The 18850-nt window shown below is 43.8% G+C and overlaps 1 protein-coding gene across 5 annotated transcripts in view; it reads left to right on the top strand.

The window, feature by feature from the left end:
* Positions 1 to 18771, top strand: part of zbtb46 (zinc finger and BTB domain containing 46) — a 59232-nt gene extending 40461 nt beyond the window's left edge. For 3 of the 5 annotated variants that reach the window (XM_079678936.1, XM_079678935.1, XM_079678937.1), the window contains exons 4-7: positions 1946 to 2227; positions 7036 to 7358; positions 9580 to 9622; positions 9736 to 13211. In XM_079678936.1, the coding sequence (XP_079535062.1) occupies positions 1946 to 2227; positions 7036 to 7358; positions 9580 to 9622; positions 9736 to 10535 (1448 nt within the window). In that variant the 3' untranslated portion in view covers positions 10536 to 13211. Of the gene's footprint in view, positions 1 to 1945; positions 2228 to 7035; positions 7359 to 9579; positions 9623 to 9735; positions 13337 to 14444 lie in introns of those variants that run through there. The other 2 variants (XM_079678939.1, XM_079678938.1) reach the window with 2 other exon arrangements.
* Positions 18772 to 18850: the final 79 nt, after the last annotated feature.

Here is an 18850-nt window from a genome sequence, read left to right as displayed (position 1 = left end):
TTCTGTCCGTGCCTCCTCTCCTCTGTCTTCATTCCTCCTACTTTATCTCCTCTTTTTATATCTTCCTCTGCGAGTAGTTTGACGGCCGCGGATTACTTCGTATGTGTGTCACTCTTATCTGTCACATCTTCTCCCCCCCGTCCTCAATACCTCTATCTCTTCACCTTTCGGATCTATGCGTGTAAGTGCAACTGTGCATACAGAGCGTGTATCCAGCCATCTGATCTGTGATCATTAATCTATACTGAGCATGAGAAATGACTGACACTGTGTGTGTGTGTGTGTGTGTGTGTGTGTGTGTGTGTGTGTGTGTGTGTGTGTGTGTGTGTGTGTGTGTGTGTGTGTGTGTGTGTGTGTGTGTGTGTGTGTGTGTGTGTGTGTGTGTGTGTGTGTGTGTGTGTGTGTGTGTGTGTGTGTGTGTGTGTGTGTGTGTGTGTGTGTGTGTGTGTGTGTGTGTGTGTGTGTGTGTGTGTGAGAGAGACAGAGTGGTCAACATTGACCTAGTAGGCTGTGAAGAGGCGTTTTACCCATCGGTATTCCAGACGTGGAGGCGAACTACTGTCTCTGTCACCTTGACTCCCCCTGCAGCAGATGAGCTCTTGGCTGCACAGGAAACACTTAGCTACTGTAGTCAAAATGGACAATAGGGCTTTTCTGTTCTCTTGCTCCCATTTGATATTTTCCTTCTGTCTTTATCCTTTGCACCTCGACTTGTTTCTGTTCTCCATGCCCCTGCACATCACCCCTGTTTGCCTTCATGTTGTTTATTCACCTTTTAGAATGTGCCATTTCAGCTGTCCCTGCATGGGCTTTTATTGAATGGTAGACTTAAATATTAGGATGTCACAAGGTTTCTGTCCAGAACAATCACGCATATTTACGCACACACAAGTCTGCATTAGTACTCACTTGTGTGTGTTTGTTTTACATTTAGACAAACCGTTCTTTTAAAGTCTATCTGCCTGTGATGTGTATTTTTGTCTAAGTCTTTGTTAGAGAAAGAAACCTGTCATCAGTTAAATGTCAATTAGAAAGTGTGTTTGCATATCTATATTTGTGTGTGTGTGTGTGTGTGTGTGTGTGTGTGTGTGTGTGTGTGTGTGTGTGTGTGTGTGTGTGTGTGTGTGTGTGTGTGTGTGTGTGTGTGTGTGTGTGTGTGTGTGTGTGTGTGTGTGTGTGTGTGTGTGTGTGTGTGTGTGTGTGTGTGTGTGTGTGTGTGTGTGTGTGTGTGTGTGTGTGTGTGTGTGTGTGTTTGTGTTAAGCGTAGTTTTCGTCAGCGGTGTTGTCTGACAGTCTTGTAGATCTACAGTGGAACCTCCAGCGACATGTCTACCGCTGACAGCTTCTTTACACACTCTGCTTTCAACGACACTGACGGCTAAACACACATACGCGCAGACATCACGCACACACACAAACCACTTCTATGTCTGTCTTTCTCTCTCTCACTGTCTCCCTATGATCTCCCTGTATTTTTGTTGACTGGTGATGATGAGGTGTGTTAGGGAGTCGAGGAGGGAGAAAGATGATTCAGAGCGGTGACGGCTTGGTAGTTACTGCCGAAAACACTGGGTGTAAACGATGACTCGGCTGAGAGGTTTGAAAGAATTGGTTTAATATGGTGGGCTTTTAGTGTTTTCACTCAAGAGGTTATCACTGTCGGCTGAAAGTATTCAAGTACATGTTAGTTGTTTTTTTCATCCCCTTAGAAAGGGTTTCACAAATCTAACTGTCAGAATCTTCAGCCAATACAGAAGCATGTAATCCCCTAATAAAGTCAAAAAAATGCTCTGTGAAATGTCTGGAGACATTTTTCCGTGACACCAACTTGGATTTCTTTGCTTTACTTTGTGTTTCTTTACAAGCCATTGTAATATCAGCCAGTAATGGCTACAGGAGGACAGAGAAGCCTTAACTCATCTTCTCTTACTTCATCTCTTTTCAGGGGCAGACGTGACCGAACCCAACAGCTCAGACAGCCGTGGCGAACGCCTCGACTTCTTCCTCAAACAGGAAGAGCCTCTCACCACAGAGCCCAGCTACCTGGGTCCCCACGAATCAGAGGAGCCCGGGGGAGGAGGCGGGGGCGGAACAATGTCGTCTGTAGCCAATCTGAAGGCGGCGCTGATGAGTAAGAACAGCCTGTTGTCTCTGCGGGCTGAGATGATGGGAGATGATAACCCCTTACTGTTCGAGTACCTGCCCAAAGGAGCACACTCCCTGTCTTGTAAGTCACTATTTACTAACACTCTGCTCACACTGATTGTTACACACACACACACACACACACACACACACACACACACACACACACACACACACACACACACACACACACACACACACACACACACACACACACACACACACACACACACACACACACACACACACACACACACACACACACACAACTCATTATAACGTGGGTATACACAAACTGCTTTGGATCTACTGGTGTATGTTTGAGTAGCAGCTCATTTGGTCACCTGTGTGAGGCATAAAACATACAGGCTTGACTGCTTTTGACATGAGTATCCTCTTCTTCAGCAGAGTTGTTTCGCTCATCAGCCACTGTCTTTGGATAACTGTGTGTGTGTGTGTGTGTGTGTGTGTGTGTGTGTGTGTGTGTGTGTGTCTGTGTGTGTGTGTGTGTGTGTGTGTGTGTGTGTGTGTGTGTGTGTGTGTGTGTGTGTGTGTGTGTGTGTGTGTGTGTGTGTGTGTGTGTGTGTGTGTGTGTGTGTGTGTGTGTGTGTGTGTGTGTGTGTGTGTGTGTGTGTGTGTGTGTGTGTGTGTGTGTGTGTGTGGTGCCACTTGAGTTTGTAAAGAGTTTGTGTGGCTATGCCAGTGATGACTAGTCAGCAGTGACTCAGTGAGAGAACATTTAGCTGGGATGGCTCTTGCTTTTGTGAGAAAAATGTGTTTGGTTTTATGTGACAGTTTCTTTGTGCATATCAGTGGGTACACGGCTGTATTTTACAGCGGCAAAATAACAAAACAAAATTGCAGCAACTGTTCTACTATTGCCTACTTACTATATATCATCCCCAAAAACGATGAAACGATTTGCGCTTCTCATCTACGACACACACCTATTCATCTTGCTAACAGCACCTTCAAAATAAGGAGTATTTTCCTTAAAATTGTATCCATAATAAACAGTGAAACAGAAAATGATGATAGAGAAATGTTAGGTTATGTGAGAATATATTTAAAAAAAAATGCAAACATCAAATTTTTTATATAATTATTCATGACTGCATAGAGTGTGAAGTGCTGTGTGCCTTCAATGACCTTCTCATCTTTGAAAGTCTGAATACCTCCACAGACAGATGAGAAACAAAATAACTCTTTTTATCAACTCTTCAATTGAAAGCTTCTACTAAATTTAAAATTAACACTTTTTTAACCACAACCATTTTTCTTATCCATATGTATGCCTAATTTGTCCATGTTAACATGAGATAGTTCCCTTTATTCGTTTTTTTTGCATTCAGTTAGGGTGTTAATCTGTCTGCATGCGTGCATCTCTGTGTGTGTGCCAGCGTGAGCGTATTATTTGTTTGAGTCCATTTCTGTGTGGGCACATTTGTGTGTGTGTGTGCAACGCGTGTGTTTGTGTCTCTTTGCTTTTACTGGCTAGTAATTGGATCTTTTGTCCTGAGTTCTGCCTGTCTTTGTGAGCGGAAGAAAAGCAAAGGAAGGGTACAACTCTGAGCCGAGTGATGCCTTTTGAGTTCAGCCCCACTCACCTACAGAATAAAAGACAGGGGCCAGCTGAAAAGAGGAAAACACACGTTTGCTGTTGCAGCTCGCACACGCAAGTCACATCAACCCTTTTGTGTAAGTGTTAAGTGTGTGGGATTGAGATGTTTCTGTTGGCTTAAAGAGGAGAATCAGATGCTGTCACAGCACAGATAGACAGCCTCACAAGCCACGAAAGAAGAGAAGAAGAAGCTTTTCTGATATGAATTCACACTGTGCAGCAACACTCAGCCTTGCTACTGCATGAAAAGGAGATTTTGAGAATTCAGAGAATGTTAATAATTTGGCCCCTCGAAAAAAAGAACTGTGCGAGTCTTATGGCTGTATTTCGGTTGTCAACAAAGAAACCTCAGGGAGGGTTTTTGGTTAGCCAAACCTTATTTTGAATTCACTACACAATAGGGGTTGGGGAAATGGGCTTGTCGAGATGCCCAACAACCTCCCCTCCCTCCCTGGGTCGGTCCCTGTGTCTAAATGAGGAGAGAAATAAACAAACACTGTACCTCAGATTACTGGGCGGAGGATAAGTCTGCCTGGTTTGACAGATCGCTGCTCCCTCCCTCCCTCCCTCCCTCCCTCCCTCCCTCCCTCCCTCCATTCAGCCCTCTTTCCCCCTCCTCCTGTTCTCCTCCCTGCTTCTCCTTCACCCCTGCTTAACATCCTTCCTGTCCTTTTCCCCCCTCCTGTACTCCCCCTCACGTCATCCATCCCTCCTTCCCTTCATCCATTTCTCCTTCACCCCTCCTTAACACCCATCCCTCACACTCTCCCTCCCCTTTTGGCCGGCTCATGCAGTTCCTCCTTATATGTCTCTCTCCTGTCTCTTTTCCCCTCTTTTACTTCAACTGTAGAGCATCAAAGTATGTTGGTTTCAAATCCTGGGAAAGTATTGATCTAGGCAGAGAGGAGACAGAGCAAGGTCACCTGGCCCAATTCAGGAGAGACCGCTGAATATCAGCGGCAAAAAGGCCTTGACACAGAGCTCCCCCCTCCCCCTCTTTCTCTCTTCTGTATATAATTGACTGTTTAATAAAACATGCTTCTCCTAAAGATTCATACATCCAAAATCGTACCAAACTGAGAATCAATAGAGTTGCCCCTGAATGCTTTCTCTCTCTTCACATTCAGCAATTCAAACCAATCCAAACTTCACCTTGTTGACAGGGCCTGCCATTCAAATGCACATCTCCTCTCTTTGCTATCCTTTGCATGGGTCACGGACTACATCCTCCTAGCATGTGGAATTCCAAAATCTGTAAATCCAGTCAGTATGTCAATCAGCCTCCTCAATCCAATTAAGATCATTGGGATTTGTCCCTGCTACCCCTTTTGGACCACAGACAATCAATGCCAGACAATGGATTTGGCCGGACCATCCCTGCGCACCTGTCCTCACTGCCACTGTCAAGAACATCCAATTAAATATAGGGATCATGCTGACATTATTGAACTTTTCTCTTTACTTCCTGCACTCTTCAGTTCACATCTACGTTTGACTCACTCCACAGTGGCTTCACAGTTTTTTATGATTTTTATTTATGACAGTGACACAAATCTTGATTTCATATTAAACATTTTTGGATCCTTTTATTGTAAAACCATATCCTCCTCCTGCATTTTTTAGTAAGAACAAAGTTAATGGTAGATATTGATGCAGGAGTTCTAACTTCATAAAAGGACTCATAATCCATTTATTTTATTGGAACTGCTGTAACTTTTTTTATTTAATCTCTTCATACAGTGTCTGAAACACAAGTCCAAACCAGGTTTGTTTCCCCGTATCATTAAGCAATAAAAGTGCAATAAACCTGTCCAAAGGCTTTTGCTAATAGGGCGTCATTAAGCGTTTTGAAAACTCCTGCAAACAGACTTGAAAGTTGATTGGCTATTGGCAATTGGTCAGTTAGCTTACAGTAATTGCCTCCCTAAAGCCTAAACATATGTAATATGTCTGACCCCACTCAGAATGGGGTGGAGGAGAGCATGCAGGTTGTACAGTAGTTGTAAGTAATTTAGTTACTCTACATTAATGTGTTTTTCTTCTATTTCATTTACTCGTGTCACTTTGCACCGAGTCAGCCTGCTGTTTTTTGTAACCTGTACGGCTTTCTAGACGCAACTGCAATATTAAACTCAGTCAGACAAGATTGCAAAGAAATAACAATTGTATTTTGAAATTCTTTAAGAAGCTTAAACCGAGACTGTTCAACAGAGCTATTCCATTAGTGTCTTTTCCTAAGAAGGGTCCACTGCCAGAAGACAATTAGTTAATGAGCTGCTCCTCTCACCTGTAGCTCATTTCTCTACTGTCTCCCTTTCTGCCTCCCTCTTGCTGTTGTTCTTCCCGACACTGCCGGGGGTGGGGAAAAGGAGATGGGGAGTTGAGCATTTGTGTGTGTTCTCAGTAAGTGGGAGTGGGGAGTGTCGGGCGCGGTAGTTTAACATTCCAGGAATCCGTCCACGGTCGAGCCTCATGGTTGTGTGATTCTGTCCGTTGTGCAGAGGAGGGCAATGAATGGCTAACGCTTTGCATAACTCTGGACACATTCCCCAAAACGCTGCCCACACTTGCGCATACTCGCATACGCACACACACAATCCACAATAACCTGCAACACATTACTCTATGATTTATATGCACTTTGAGAAAAAGAGATGCACTCACAGTACCAGCTAATGGTGATGTTAATGTAGCAGAAAAAGCTTCTGTGAGAATAGTTATAGCGAGCTAAAGGCCCTGTGAGGAATTTGGAAATCATCATCCACCCTGCCTTTTACTTGTTGCCGGTAAACATCTTACGTGGTCGATACAGTCGTCCTTTACCCTGCGCGTACACAAAGTCTTTACTTGAGCTGCAAGATGGCTCCTCTCCAAAACAATCTCCCTCCACGCTACAGAGGATCCTCAAGCCCTCTCCATATATGCATTTTACTCACACAGCACATGCACACTCTCTCAAGAAACACAAACACACTCACTGCCATCCTCTGCGCACGCATGTGGGTGGAAGGAGAAGGAGAGCAGAGGAGTGAAAGAAACAGTGAGAGAAAGAGAGAAGAGAAGCCCTAACCCTTTCCCCTCGGCTGGTGGAAAGTGAAACTTCAGAGTTTTTCTTCCTCCCCCTCTCCACAGTGTTTGATAGTGTAGCACTGGCAGCCTCTGTGTGCCCCCCTGCCCACTCTCTCCCGTTGTGTTCTGGTGGCCAGCTGCTAGCAGAGTTGCAGTTGTACGTGAGTGGGTGGGTGAGACTCGTTTCCTGTGCTCCTCAGGGCTCCGCTCCAACAACTACTGCAGCACACTCCGGCCAGGGGCCATGGGGGCCACTATTCATAACAAACAGGGGGCTGGCTCCTCTCCTCCTCCTACTCTTCCTCTTCTTTCTACTCATCTTCCACCATCACCACCACCACCACTACCGCCGTCATCATCAACTCACTACCCACCCACTCCACCCACGCCACTGCAACCCTCTGAGCCTCGGCCCCTGGAGGCCCCCGGGCAGCGGGCTGGGGCACCCCCGCTGCACTCAGAAGGGTTGGACATGGAAGTGGAGGAGGCCCCCAAGGGCCCGGAGCCCTACACACTGCCTGAGGTAAGCCCACAGATCCTGGCTTAGCTCCAGGTCAGAGGTCGCTCTCTGGGTATGACTCCTCCACTCAGACAGCTTTCAAAGAGTGGAGAAGAGCATCCAGGGAGCGGCTTCACCCTTTTTCTACAAACACACCGAGGGGGGTTGAGATGACAGATAAAAGAAAGTGACTTGAAACATGGTGGGGTTGTGGGGCTTTATCAGGAGAAGTAGGGTTAATGGGGTTGTTTTTCATGATTAAAAAACATTACAATTACGCAGCATCTCTCAACCGCCCTCTGTGTGGAATCTGGCAAAAATTCAGACTGTTTTCTTTTGTTTGTCTTTCTTTTCTGTGTGCTTTGTTTGCCTTTTCTTCCTCATTCTGTACTCTTGTCTCCCTTTTTAGTTTTTTCATATCATCTTTTTTTAATATAGCCAGACCCAAATCCACCTTCAAGCCAAGAGTCTTTGCTCGGTATTAGCGATAGTTTATAGTGGTTACATGAGAGATGACACATCTGGTCACAATGGCTGCGTGTGCTAAGAGATGGCAGATAACGGGCGAGGTAGTGAGACTGACTAGAATCAATACAAGTAGACAATGAGAGGTTTGCTCTCGCAGCCCAGGAAATTGTTTGTTCTGTTCAGTGTGTGTGTGTGTGTGTGTGTGTGTGTGTGTGTGTGTGTGTGTGTGTGTGTGTGTGTGTGTGTGTGTGTGTGTGTGTGTGTGTGTGTGTGTGTGTGTGTGTGTGTGTGTGTGTGTGTGTGTGTGTGTGTGTGTGTGTGTGTGTGTGTGTGTGTGTGTGTGTGTGTGTGTGTGTGTGTGTGTGTGTGTGTGTGTGTGTGTGTGTGTGTGTGTGTGTGTGTGTGTGTGTGTGTGTGTTTGTGTGTGTGAGGGAGTGTGGGCGTGTGTGAGCATGGCAGTATGAGCATGTGTGGATTTGAGTTTTGTGCCAGTGTGTGTGTTTGTGTGCGGGTGAGTGTTTTAGGAGCAGCATTTGATTTCAGTGGACCTGCCTCCCAACAAGCCTCCCTATCTTGGTGGACAAGCCATCTGTTTGCACAGTGCATGGTGTTCTGTTCTCAGAGAGGTGGAGGAGGAGGAGGAGGAGGAGGAGGAGGAGGAGGAGGAGGAGGAGGTGGAGGAGGAGGAGGAGGAGGAGGAGGAGGCGGATAAGGCGGAGGAGGCGGAGTGTAGGGGATGAGGATATGGGTGGGGGCTAGTTCTGAAATTAAGTTGTTGTCTTCACCTGCCACTGTGGTCAGGTCGCTGAACATTTCTATTTGCCACTTATTTATTTGTCTGCCACTTCTAAAATCGATGTAGAACGCTTAACAATTGACAATGCTAAAATGTCTTAGAAAATGCCATAAATTGAATCATAGCATTGTATTCCATTCAAGTCATAATAAAGTATGTCTTAGTTGTAGGTATAGTAAGGTATGTAAGAAAAAGTCCTAGTTGTGCATGCCATAAAAAAGTCATATATAAAGTCATAGTTTAGTTCTGTACATCATAACAAATCATTGAAAAATCTAAGTATAGTAGTTTATGTGAAAATGTACAGACAATTTCCTAGTATATCAATTATTAATAATAGTATAGTTTATCGTAAAACAATTATAAAAATAAAAATATCATAAATAAATATCGTAGCATATCATGCAATACAATATAATAAAACTAACTGGAGAGAGTTCATCACAAACAATGTCCATGTATATTATATCAATATCTTACAAAACAGTTATTGAATATTTTGTCATAAAAAGTCATACTATGTTTTTTTTTGGGGGGGGGGGGGGGGGAATGGCACGAGCGTGAAGAAGATTGAGGAAGGATAGAGTTCAGATGGGGTGTACATGAGAAAAGGGAGAGGTCTTTAGGGCGCCTTGCTGTATCAGGCAGATATTATTATTAATACAGTAGATCAAACTTACTGCTCGTTCTGTGTCTCCCAGGAAGCCATCCAGGATCTGTCAGCTCTTTGCAAGATTGTGTTTGCTTGCTAATCTCTAACAATGTATCCGTGTCTTTAAATCACTCTGATCCATGTATGTGTTTCTCTTCTTTTTCTTTACTGTTTTCATGTCTTTGTTATTGTGTTTCTCACAGACTAAAGATTGTCTTTGCAGACTGTCCCACCTGCCTGCCTCCTGCATGCCCAGACAACAATCCATACACAACTTATTAATGTGTGTGTGTGTGTGTGTGACATAACAAGATCTTTTGTGCTTACAGGAGGGTGTTAAAGACAAAGAAGTCATGCAACAGTTCAGCACAGGTATAGTTTAGGCTTTACATTCAAAGCATATCACACATTAAGATAACTTAAGAGAGAGTTTGCCCCTTTTATCTATTGCTCTCACTTCCACTCTTTCCTTCTCGCTATCTCAGCCTTGGAAGGTGACCAGTGTCCGGTGGAGAGGGATCAGATGGGCGGTGAGAGCTGTGCTGGGGGGTTGACTGTTCCTGCATCAGTAACCGTGGCTGCCAGAGGGACTAAAGGGCTGACGGTGCTGGGCGGAGAGGCTGGGTCAGGGAAAATGGGCCTGCCAGAGCCCGGTGCCTGGCCCTCTCAGGGGTTCGCCTGCTCCCTGTGCAAACGGCTGTGCAGCAGCCTGGAGCATCTGAGGGAACATGAGTACCGCCACACCCTGTCTCTGATGGCCTTGTCTCTGGACTGGCCAAACATGCAGGGTCCGCACCACCAACCGACACAGCTCCGTCACCATCCACAATCCCAGCCTCTTCACTTCTTCCAGTCTCTCTGCCGCCCCACAGTGGCCGAGCCCACGTCGGCCCGCTACCTTTGCTCCCAGTGCCCCGCAAGCTTCACCCTCAAATCAAATGCAGACAGACACGAGAAGACCATCCACTTCAAGAAGAAGCTGATGCAGTGTGTGTACTGTATGAAACACTTCAGAGACCGCACCGACCTGCACAGGCATCTGTCCTCCGTGCACTCCAAAGAAAGAGGGCACACCTGCCCAGCCTGTGCCAAGGCTTTTAGCACCCAGAAAAACCTGGCGACACATGTTAAAGTGTGCTGCCAGATGGGGTCAATGCCAGGAGCTCTGCTGGGAGTCAGCACTGGGATGGAAATGACTCAGGGTGGGGTTATAGATTCCCTGTGGAGGTTTTCTCATGAGAGGAAAGTTGACAATCATGATCCCTGTATCAATGTGGAAAATTGAGGCAGACTTTGTGCTCTCATTTATACCAATCAGTTAGCAGCGTATCCTCACGTGTTTACGTTCACGCCAAGATGCTCTGTGGCGCAATTGCACTAAGAAAGAAAACGTGAACACATCATCTTAGGGACACCTTTTTTTAAATTGTGTTTCTTTTGTTAAATATTGTTTATATATGTCAATATTTTTTTAACTAGAATCAAGAGCTTACGTCAACAATGGACAATTGGTATGCAAAGCTGGGCTGTTTAATGAACTGACAGTTTCTTAGTTATCTTTGGGTTTTTGAAAGGTTTCAGTTTTCACTGATTGGACAAAAACAGGTGAATAACCTTTGGTTGCATTGCCGAGTGGGTCGAGGGGGGTGGGGTCTTTCCGTCTCACCAACCTAAAGCACTTGTCTGGCTCTCTGTCGCCAGTCACCAGTCTGACTAAACTCTTCTCTCCTTTTTAGGCAGAGAGATCTTTATCTGTGTGTCCACCCCTGCACTATGGGCACAAAGACACTCAGGCTTTACTTTGGCTCACAACCCACACAACCACACCACCTGCAGGAACTTTGTACAATTGCAGCATGAGAGCAGATTAAAGACACAAATTCGATTATGTCCAAGGCCAGTGAAATGGCTTGAAACGAAATGGATGGTGGTTACTTTTCTTCAAACTGAAACTCAAAGAAAAAATCACGAAGTCATTGTATCACCATCCCCACTGGACACGTAGAGTCTCGTTGTCAGTTATCCCTCTGACATGATTACCTTCAGTCATTGCTGTCAGATGGGTGCAGATGGAGGGGGTGTTCCCAATGAGACAAAGCGCGCTAAAACAATAAAGCAGTAGCATCTCAGATGGGGGTTGGGAGGTGTCATTTTCTCTCTCTCTGTCCTTCTCCTCCGTCTCATATCTGTAAGTCCTCTGTTGGCCAGAGCTGGACAGTAATTGGTCCTTCATGGCTCTGTCCCCTCTTGACCCCTGACCTCTTCATCTGAAGAGGAAGTAGGGTCAGAGGGGCAGATGCCCCTTAAACCAGATGAGCGTCTTGATGCCACTGCTGCGGACAGCTAATGGTTTGGTTGTGAGACAAGTGGGTTAAACGCAGGAGAGGAATATACTGTCGATGGTGAAGACAGTAACGCAGAGGGTGTTATAGAGCTGCAGGATATTGGAATCAGCATGAACACTGGCTTCAAAATCATCGCTAATGTAAATTCACACCAATTTCTGCCAAAATGTTCTCAGCAGGCCTGTAACTATAAACCAATATATTTCCCTGATACCAAATGATAACGCTCTTTTGTGAGTATCCAAATGGAAGACATCCACCTGTGTGTCCTTCTAATAGTACACAGTCGCTCCAACACATAGGACTATTTCTGTGGGCTCAGTAAAGGAAGAAAAGGTGGGGAATATGCTGTTGTGTAAACATACACACAAAGTACTCCCAAATGCCAAATCCTTTCTGATATGACACCCCAGGTAGGGTGTCCTAGCCAGCAGAAACCGACTGGCAGGCTCAGAGAAGTCAGGAACTGATCAGGAACTCTGCAGAGACAGCCAGTCAGAAGAAATGGCAAATACTGTGTGGCTCGTTCTGTAAATGTGTTGTAAATACTGAAAGGTATTTTTACTCCAGATTATACTTTATTTTCCTTGGGAAAAACACATTTTGTACAGAGATAGGACATTTTTAATAATCCTGCTTGTAGTTTTGATGCTGTAATTAAACTGTGATGCAAAATGAAATGAAAACCTCTCCGTAGTTCTTTATCTTTTATCCGTGCCGTGCATATCATTCACACAATCATAAATATTCCTTTCTTTGTCTTTTGATTTTAACTCACCGCTCAGCAGAATATTATCTGAATAAGATGTCCGTATCAGTTGTGCATTTGATGTGTGCTTGCATGTTTTTGTGCTGTTGAGTGTTTAATCAGGGCAGAAGTCGATTTGCAGATTGAGGTAATTATATTGTGTCACTTTAAGCCTAAAACCCTAAACTGTGTGTGACCCCACCTTTCTGTACAGTAGTTATGTTGTGTTGTGTGTGAGTACCCCGACATCCAGTCCTGATCTCTCATGGTCATACACTGTATGCCTTGACTGCAAAGCTTTTCACACACACAATCTGTTTATTTTGATGCCCTTCTTAGCAACCATTTGAGTCTAGACCTTGAGATGATTGGCTTTCCACAGCTCTACACAAGATTGTGACAAGTTATTAACATTAGTTTTCTTCTCATATCATTGCTAAAGCATCTCTTTGTGTGTGTGATTTTATTTCCTAGCCCCCAGGCCTCTTGTCATTGTCTGTGTTTGTCTTTCTGTCTGTGTATTGCTGTCCATAGCAGAGACCCTCTAGAGCAACTAAAGCAGACTGACTGTTGTGTGTCGTGTTTATAGTATCTCTTCGCCTTTATTGCTTTAGTATGGAGGAAGAGCTGTTGCCAGGGCAACTGTAGCTTTGACTGGGATTGGGGTGACCATGGGAATTGATGGTACATTTCTAGACCTTGCCGCTAATTAAATGTAATAACTGAAAAGTAACGTCTTGGTTTATTTAAAAGAGCTTCATTGAACACTAATCCTTTTTTGTATTCTTTTTTTCTCTCCCTCTTGCTGTCCTTACAGTGAATGACTTCACTGTGATCCGTAAAAAGTTCAAGTGCCCCTACTGCGGTTTCTCTGCTATGCACCAGTGCATCTTAAAAAGGCACATGCGCTCCCACACCGGCGAGAGGCCCTACCCCTGTGAAATCTGTGGCAAGAAGTTCACCAGGAGGGAGCACATGAAGCGGCACACACTGGTGAGTGCAGCTATCCCATCACCCGCAGGAGACAGTCAATCACACATACATTGGGTTTTTTATGGGGGTCTCTGGGCACACCTTAAAATATTGCAATATTACAATATACACACTTTTTGAAATATCCAAATCTTTCAATGGCATTTAAAGGAGACATAACTGTCCGAAAAATGTATAATAAACAAGACAGGCTTAGTGTCTGAGGAAGGGTCGAGAGGTTTGACGACACCGCAGCAAAATCCACGCTCTGAGGGCAGCTCACTCGAGGGGGGGGGTTGGGCAGAATCACCTTCACCACACTGCTCACCTGTAGAGTCACAACATCTCTAACACTAGCTGGTGTCTATAACGTTGATCAACATAAATTATGACTTTGTTCATGACATTTTAAACATGCTTTGCATTGACGTACTGTATTAATTTTTTCGGCATGTATTACTTTTTCAAATTTTGGACAGACTATCCTATGCCTTTTTTTCAAATGTTCAGCATACTATCCTATGAGACTTTTTTTCACTTCCCATACCGGGAGTTTAACCCGGGCCACCTGGGTGAAAACCAGCAATCCTAACCGCTGGACCTTATGGGACAATATTTCATCTATTTTTAAAAACATACTATACAATATATTTTTGTCAACATAATATACTTTGATTCTTTTTTCAAACCTTAACATTCTATACTATGACTTTTTCCGATTTTTGAACATACTATATATGTAACTGTGACTTTTATTGGCTTTTTTTGCTTTATTTTCGCCATAATACTACTACTATACTAATATAATCCTATAGTTACTTTTTTCACAATATTTAAGATACATGTACTATACAATTACTTTCTTCGACAAACGTTGCCAATTTTTATTTTGACACATACCGTACCATACCATTCTATAGCCTTTTGTTCATTATTTTAAACATAAAGCACCACGTAAACCAAGCCAAATAACAATAGCAGATTGCAAAGCCAGGGTAACACATTTAGTCAAAATATACTTTGTTCAGGATATGCAGGGCTGATGATGGAAGAGGGTAGGCCTTTGTTTAACTCCTGGCCATAGTGTAAAATATGACATTAAAAAAACGTTTGTGTTTCCTTTCAACAGGTCCACAGTAAAGACAAGAAGTATGTGTGTAAAGTGTGCAGCCGAGTCTTCATGTCGGCAGCCAGCGTGGGAATCAAACACGGCTCTCGGCGTCACGGCGTCTGCGCAGACTGCTCTGGCCGAGGCATGGCCGCGCTGCTGGACCACAACGGGGAGGTGGGAGGAGACATCTCCCCCGAGGAGGAGCTGTATCCTGGGGACCGTTTCCACGATGACCAGGCAGAGTGTGACGGTGATGGAGATGGCGAGGAGGAGATGATGGTGGAAGGGGACGGAGAGATGATGGGAGAAGGGGAGGAGGAAGGAGGGAAGTGGAAAGACTCGGGGATGACCTCCGAGGCACACGGAGCACTGGACAATGAGAAGGAGGAGAGCGACTCCTCGGCACAGGAGGGGGAGCAGCAGAACGGGAGCGAGAGGGACTTCGCCTGGATCTCCTAGAATCTGTCAGGCTCCTGTCAGCGGCTCATCAACCAATCTCTGAAGATCTCTTGCGATCTCTTGGGTAGAATCCTCTGCTCTCTTTACCCATTCGTCCCACTGTGGGCAGGCCTTCCTTTGAATGGAAATGCTGTAGGGTGATGCGCAACAATGATCTAAAACCATTACGAGTAACACACACACACACACACACACACCCCCACACACACACACACACACACACACACACACACACACACACACACACACACACACACACACACACACACACACACACACACACACACACACACACACACACACACACACACACACACACACTTAGGCTATTCTCAACCTTGACTGCCATAGTAGAAGAAGAGAGGTCGAGAGAAGGCTAAGGTGCAAGGCTTTTTCTGCTTACCTCCTTTACTTCTGATGCAGTGCTTTTGTGTTTCTTTTTCTTGAGGGTTCAGGCCAGAGTCCAGTAGTTGTCTACTCTGTCACAACAGGAATCAACGAGGACGCTGCCAAGGACATGGCCAATGCAACTTTGTATGTTTGCCATCACAATCACCATGGAAACCAAGGATCACTGACAGAGTATGGAAAAAGCCAGGAGGGTGAGGGTGTCTTGGTGCCACCTGGACTGTAATGTTTGTGGGGAAAGTGTCTCTCTACAAGGGAAAGGGAGAGTCTAAATCTATTGCAAAGCTACGTGTGTCGGAGCGGGCAGCTCGACGGCACATTGTTGATGCAGAGTCCTACTGCCACAGACTTGCACTTTAACGACAACTGACTCCTATCAAAGCCCTGAACCCGTGGTTTACATTTTTGATCTGATCTTTACCTTAACAACTCGGTGACCGCACCTACCTTTAAGGATATACTTTATGTCCTCTTGACTGTTATATAGAAATCACTGAATCTTTGTGCAGATTGCTGTTTATATAGCCTATGCCTTTTCGATGGGGTCCTTAATCTTTTCTTTACTTAAGTTAACCACACGGTTTCTGCCAATCCATCCCAACAAATACTGGAGATTTTACTAATGTACATACGTTTTTGGGGGATTTTAAAAAGGGAGTGTGTGTGAGACGGCAAGAGACGGAGAGAGTGTATGTCAGAGTTCATACACAACGTGGAGATCTGTTTCTGCTTCCCTGGTTGAAGATTCAACAATGATCCACAGGACCTACACTATTAACTCTTTCTGTGTCTCTCACTGTCTCTGGTTCTCTCAGTGGAGGTTGTGATGATAGGACCTGAGAGCCATGTCTTTCACACTGAAGGAGGAGCTGCCTTTGTTCCAAAACGTTTGGTATCTTTTCTTTTTTCCTGTCATGTAATATCAGAATATGCAGTCTCCCTCCATGGTTCAACTTTCTTTTGGTTATATATTTTCTTCGGTTTTGTTTAAAAGAAAAGGATCAAATTGTGCTTGAAATGTCTGAGTCTGATAATCTTAGAGAGTGTAATATTAACTTGTTTTGTTTAACAGCTATTTATTGAAAACCTGTTTGTGGATTTCCAATTATTTTGAGAAGTCATTCTCTCTCTCTCTCTCTCTCTCTCTCTCTCTCTCTCTCTCTCTCTCTCTCTCTCTCTCTCTCTCTCTCTCTCTCTCTCTCTCTGGGGTGGATCAGGATGGGTGTCTGTATGCAAGAATGCTTGAGTGTCCCAAAAAAAGTCTATATTGAGTTATAAGATTATTTCCATGTTTATCTGCGATGTTATGACAATTCAAGTGAGGCAGGTGACATGTCTTATTATTATGATTATCAGAACAATGGTTACTGTTGTTGATGTTACTATTATTAATTATTATTAAGTGCTGGATGCTAAGCTTTATTGTGTGTTCTTTTTTTGATATTTTATATCTTGTACAAGAAAAAAGCTTTTATACTTTGCCTTGTTGTGGACAGCAAGCCATAAGGCTTTTATCAACCTTTTATTGTGCCAGTTTACGCTTTTTCTGTCGTATTTGCTTTCTTTTTTACCAAGGGTAAAAACAACTTCACTGTCAAACTTTTAGATATTGATTGAAACATATATTCAGCACACGCTTTTGCATCACTTATGTACACTAATTGATAAATATCAAACCAAAAACAATCTATTACCTTGTATACATGAAGTGCTTTCGTTTTACAGTCTGTATGTGCAGGTGCTTTTTTGGATTTTATTGTTGTGGTTAACAGTTTTGTTGTTGGGTTGTTTTTATTTTTTGAACCTGTCACTATTTGTCAGTTTGAAAAAGTGCACATGTTATGGTATTATTGTGAATATGAAGAAGGGCTGTGTGAAAGTACCAGCCAGCTTTTGAAGATCGCATCTGAAAACCAAGCTGATTATTTTGTAGTTTCTACTGTCTCACGCCTTGCATGACACACAATCACGTAGAAATGCAGCATGCAGACAATGCTTCCTCTCAGACAGTGTTTCGTTTAGATGCTGTGTTTCTATCTGCCATACTGGCGAAAATCTTAACAATAAAAGGGAAAGCGAGCGCTGCAGAAGTAACTCTGGGAAACCTTTTGTCGCCTGTCTGCTTCAGGTGCCATGGACTGCACTTCCCATCAACCCCCACTTAGAAACTCTAAGTACAATTTGATTTGTGATGCTTTCTTCACATCTGGCTACCGTCTATATTTTGTTTGTATAATTTATTGTGTTTTTGTTTCGACCCATTTTGTAAAAATTTTGGGTAGAAAAAAAGAAGAAGAAGAAAGTCAATGGGGTAGGATTTTAATGAATGTCAATGGTGGGTGTGGAAGGAGCCCATGATCGGCGACAAATCTCTGTCCTGTGGTTCTGTGTAGCCACTGAGAGACATCTGGATGTATGTGTGACTCCCCTGCCCTGCGCTCTTCTCACGACCTGTACTGTATGTCTTCTTCCTCATACTGGGTTGTACTTCAGGAAAAACGTCTGCCATCAACCCCTCAATATGTGCCTCAATGACATTTCACCCGTGTGCTTGTGAGAGTGTGTGTTTCCGAGAGATGTGTATGTGTTTGTGTCGACGGATAGAGATTACTTAGATGCGACCGATCAGATTAGAGGTGCAAAATGTTTCGGAGGAAGACAAATCATGATGGGCGACTAGATTCTCCTTCCCACCATTTGTTGATGACCTTTTGTGCCCTGATTCTGTGGTCTTAACTGCATGCCTGTGCTCATTTTGTCATACCAAAGCGACGTCTTCGGCATCTGCACACAACTGTCTCATTCCACATGATGCAAAACTGGAACTGTTTGCTCTATTGCAGATGATTATGGGTATTCTTAGACGTGTACAAATTGCAATCCTCATTTAGCCTGTATAGCTTGATTCACACGTGCAAATCATGAAGCCATAGATATGGGTATATCTATATTATTCTATATTTCAAATTTGGCGCTTTTTACTTTAGATTTTGTTCTTCTACTAAGAGTGATGTGTGTATACCTTCATATATATGAATTTATATTACGATTATATATTATTTATTTTCTCAAGTTTCAGAGGGTCTTTGATTTGTAAAAGGTCACGCTTGAGGTTTGTTTATTTTCATTGGGAATATTGTTCAATATGATACTGACTTTATATTGATGATTATCATAAACCTGTGTTTGTAACAAAATGTGTTAAATAATCAAAAAAAAACCTGTCCTGTTTTTACACCTGTTTTGTTTTCGGGCAGATTTATGTGCTCTTGTGCAGATATTTTTTTTTGGTTGATAGTACTGATCACAAAACATTTTTACAGCCAACCATGAGCCTCCTGTTTTGATGTTGGGGCGGGCCCAGCGGGCATCCAAGCCTCTTTCTAACTTCATGTTTAGTGGAAGAATTAGCTTGACTATTATTTGCAAAAACCAATCAGTCTCAATAAATTTTGAAATTGCTGCTGTAAAGAAGTAACACGTGTGTGCCTTGTCTTCTGTTTGACGGGACAAATGTTGTCATAACCCCCTGCTGTCCACAAGGGGGCAGACAAGTC

This window comes from Notothenia rossii (assembly GCF_949606895.1).
Source record: "Notothenia rossii genome assembly, chromosome: 4".
Taxonomy (NCBI): domain Eukaryota; kingdom Metazoa; phylum Chordata; class Actinopteri; order Perciformes; family Nototheniidae; genus Notothenia; species Notothenia rossii.
The sequence above is the reverse complement of the archived record's forward strand: the minus strand, read 5'-3'. Positions and strand labels throughout refer to the sequence as shown.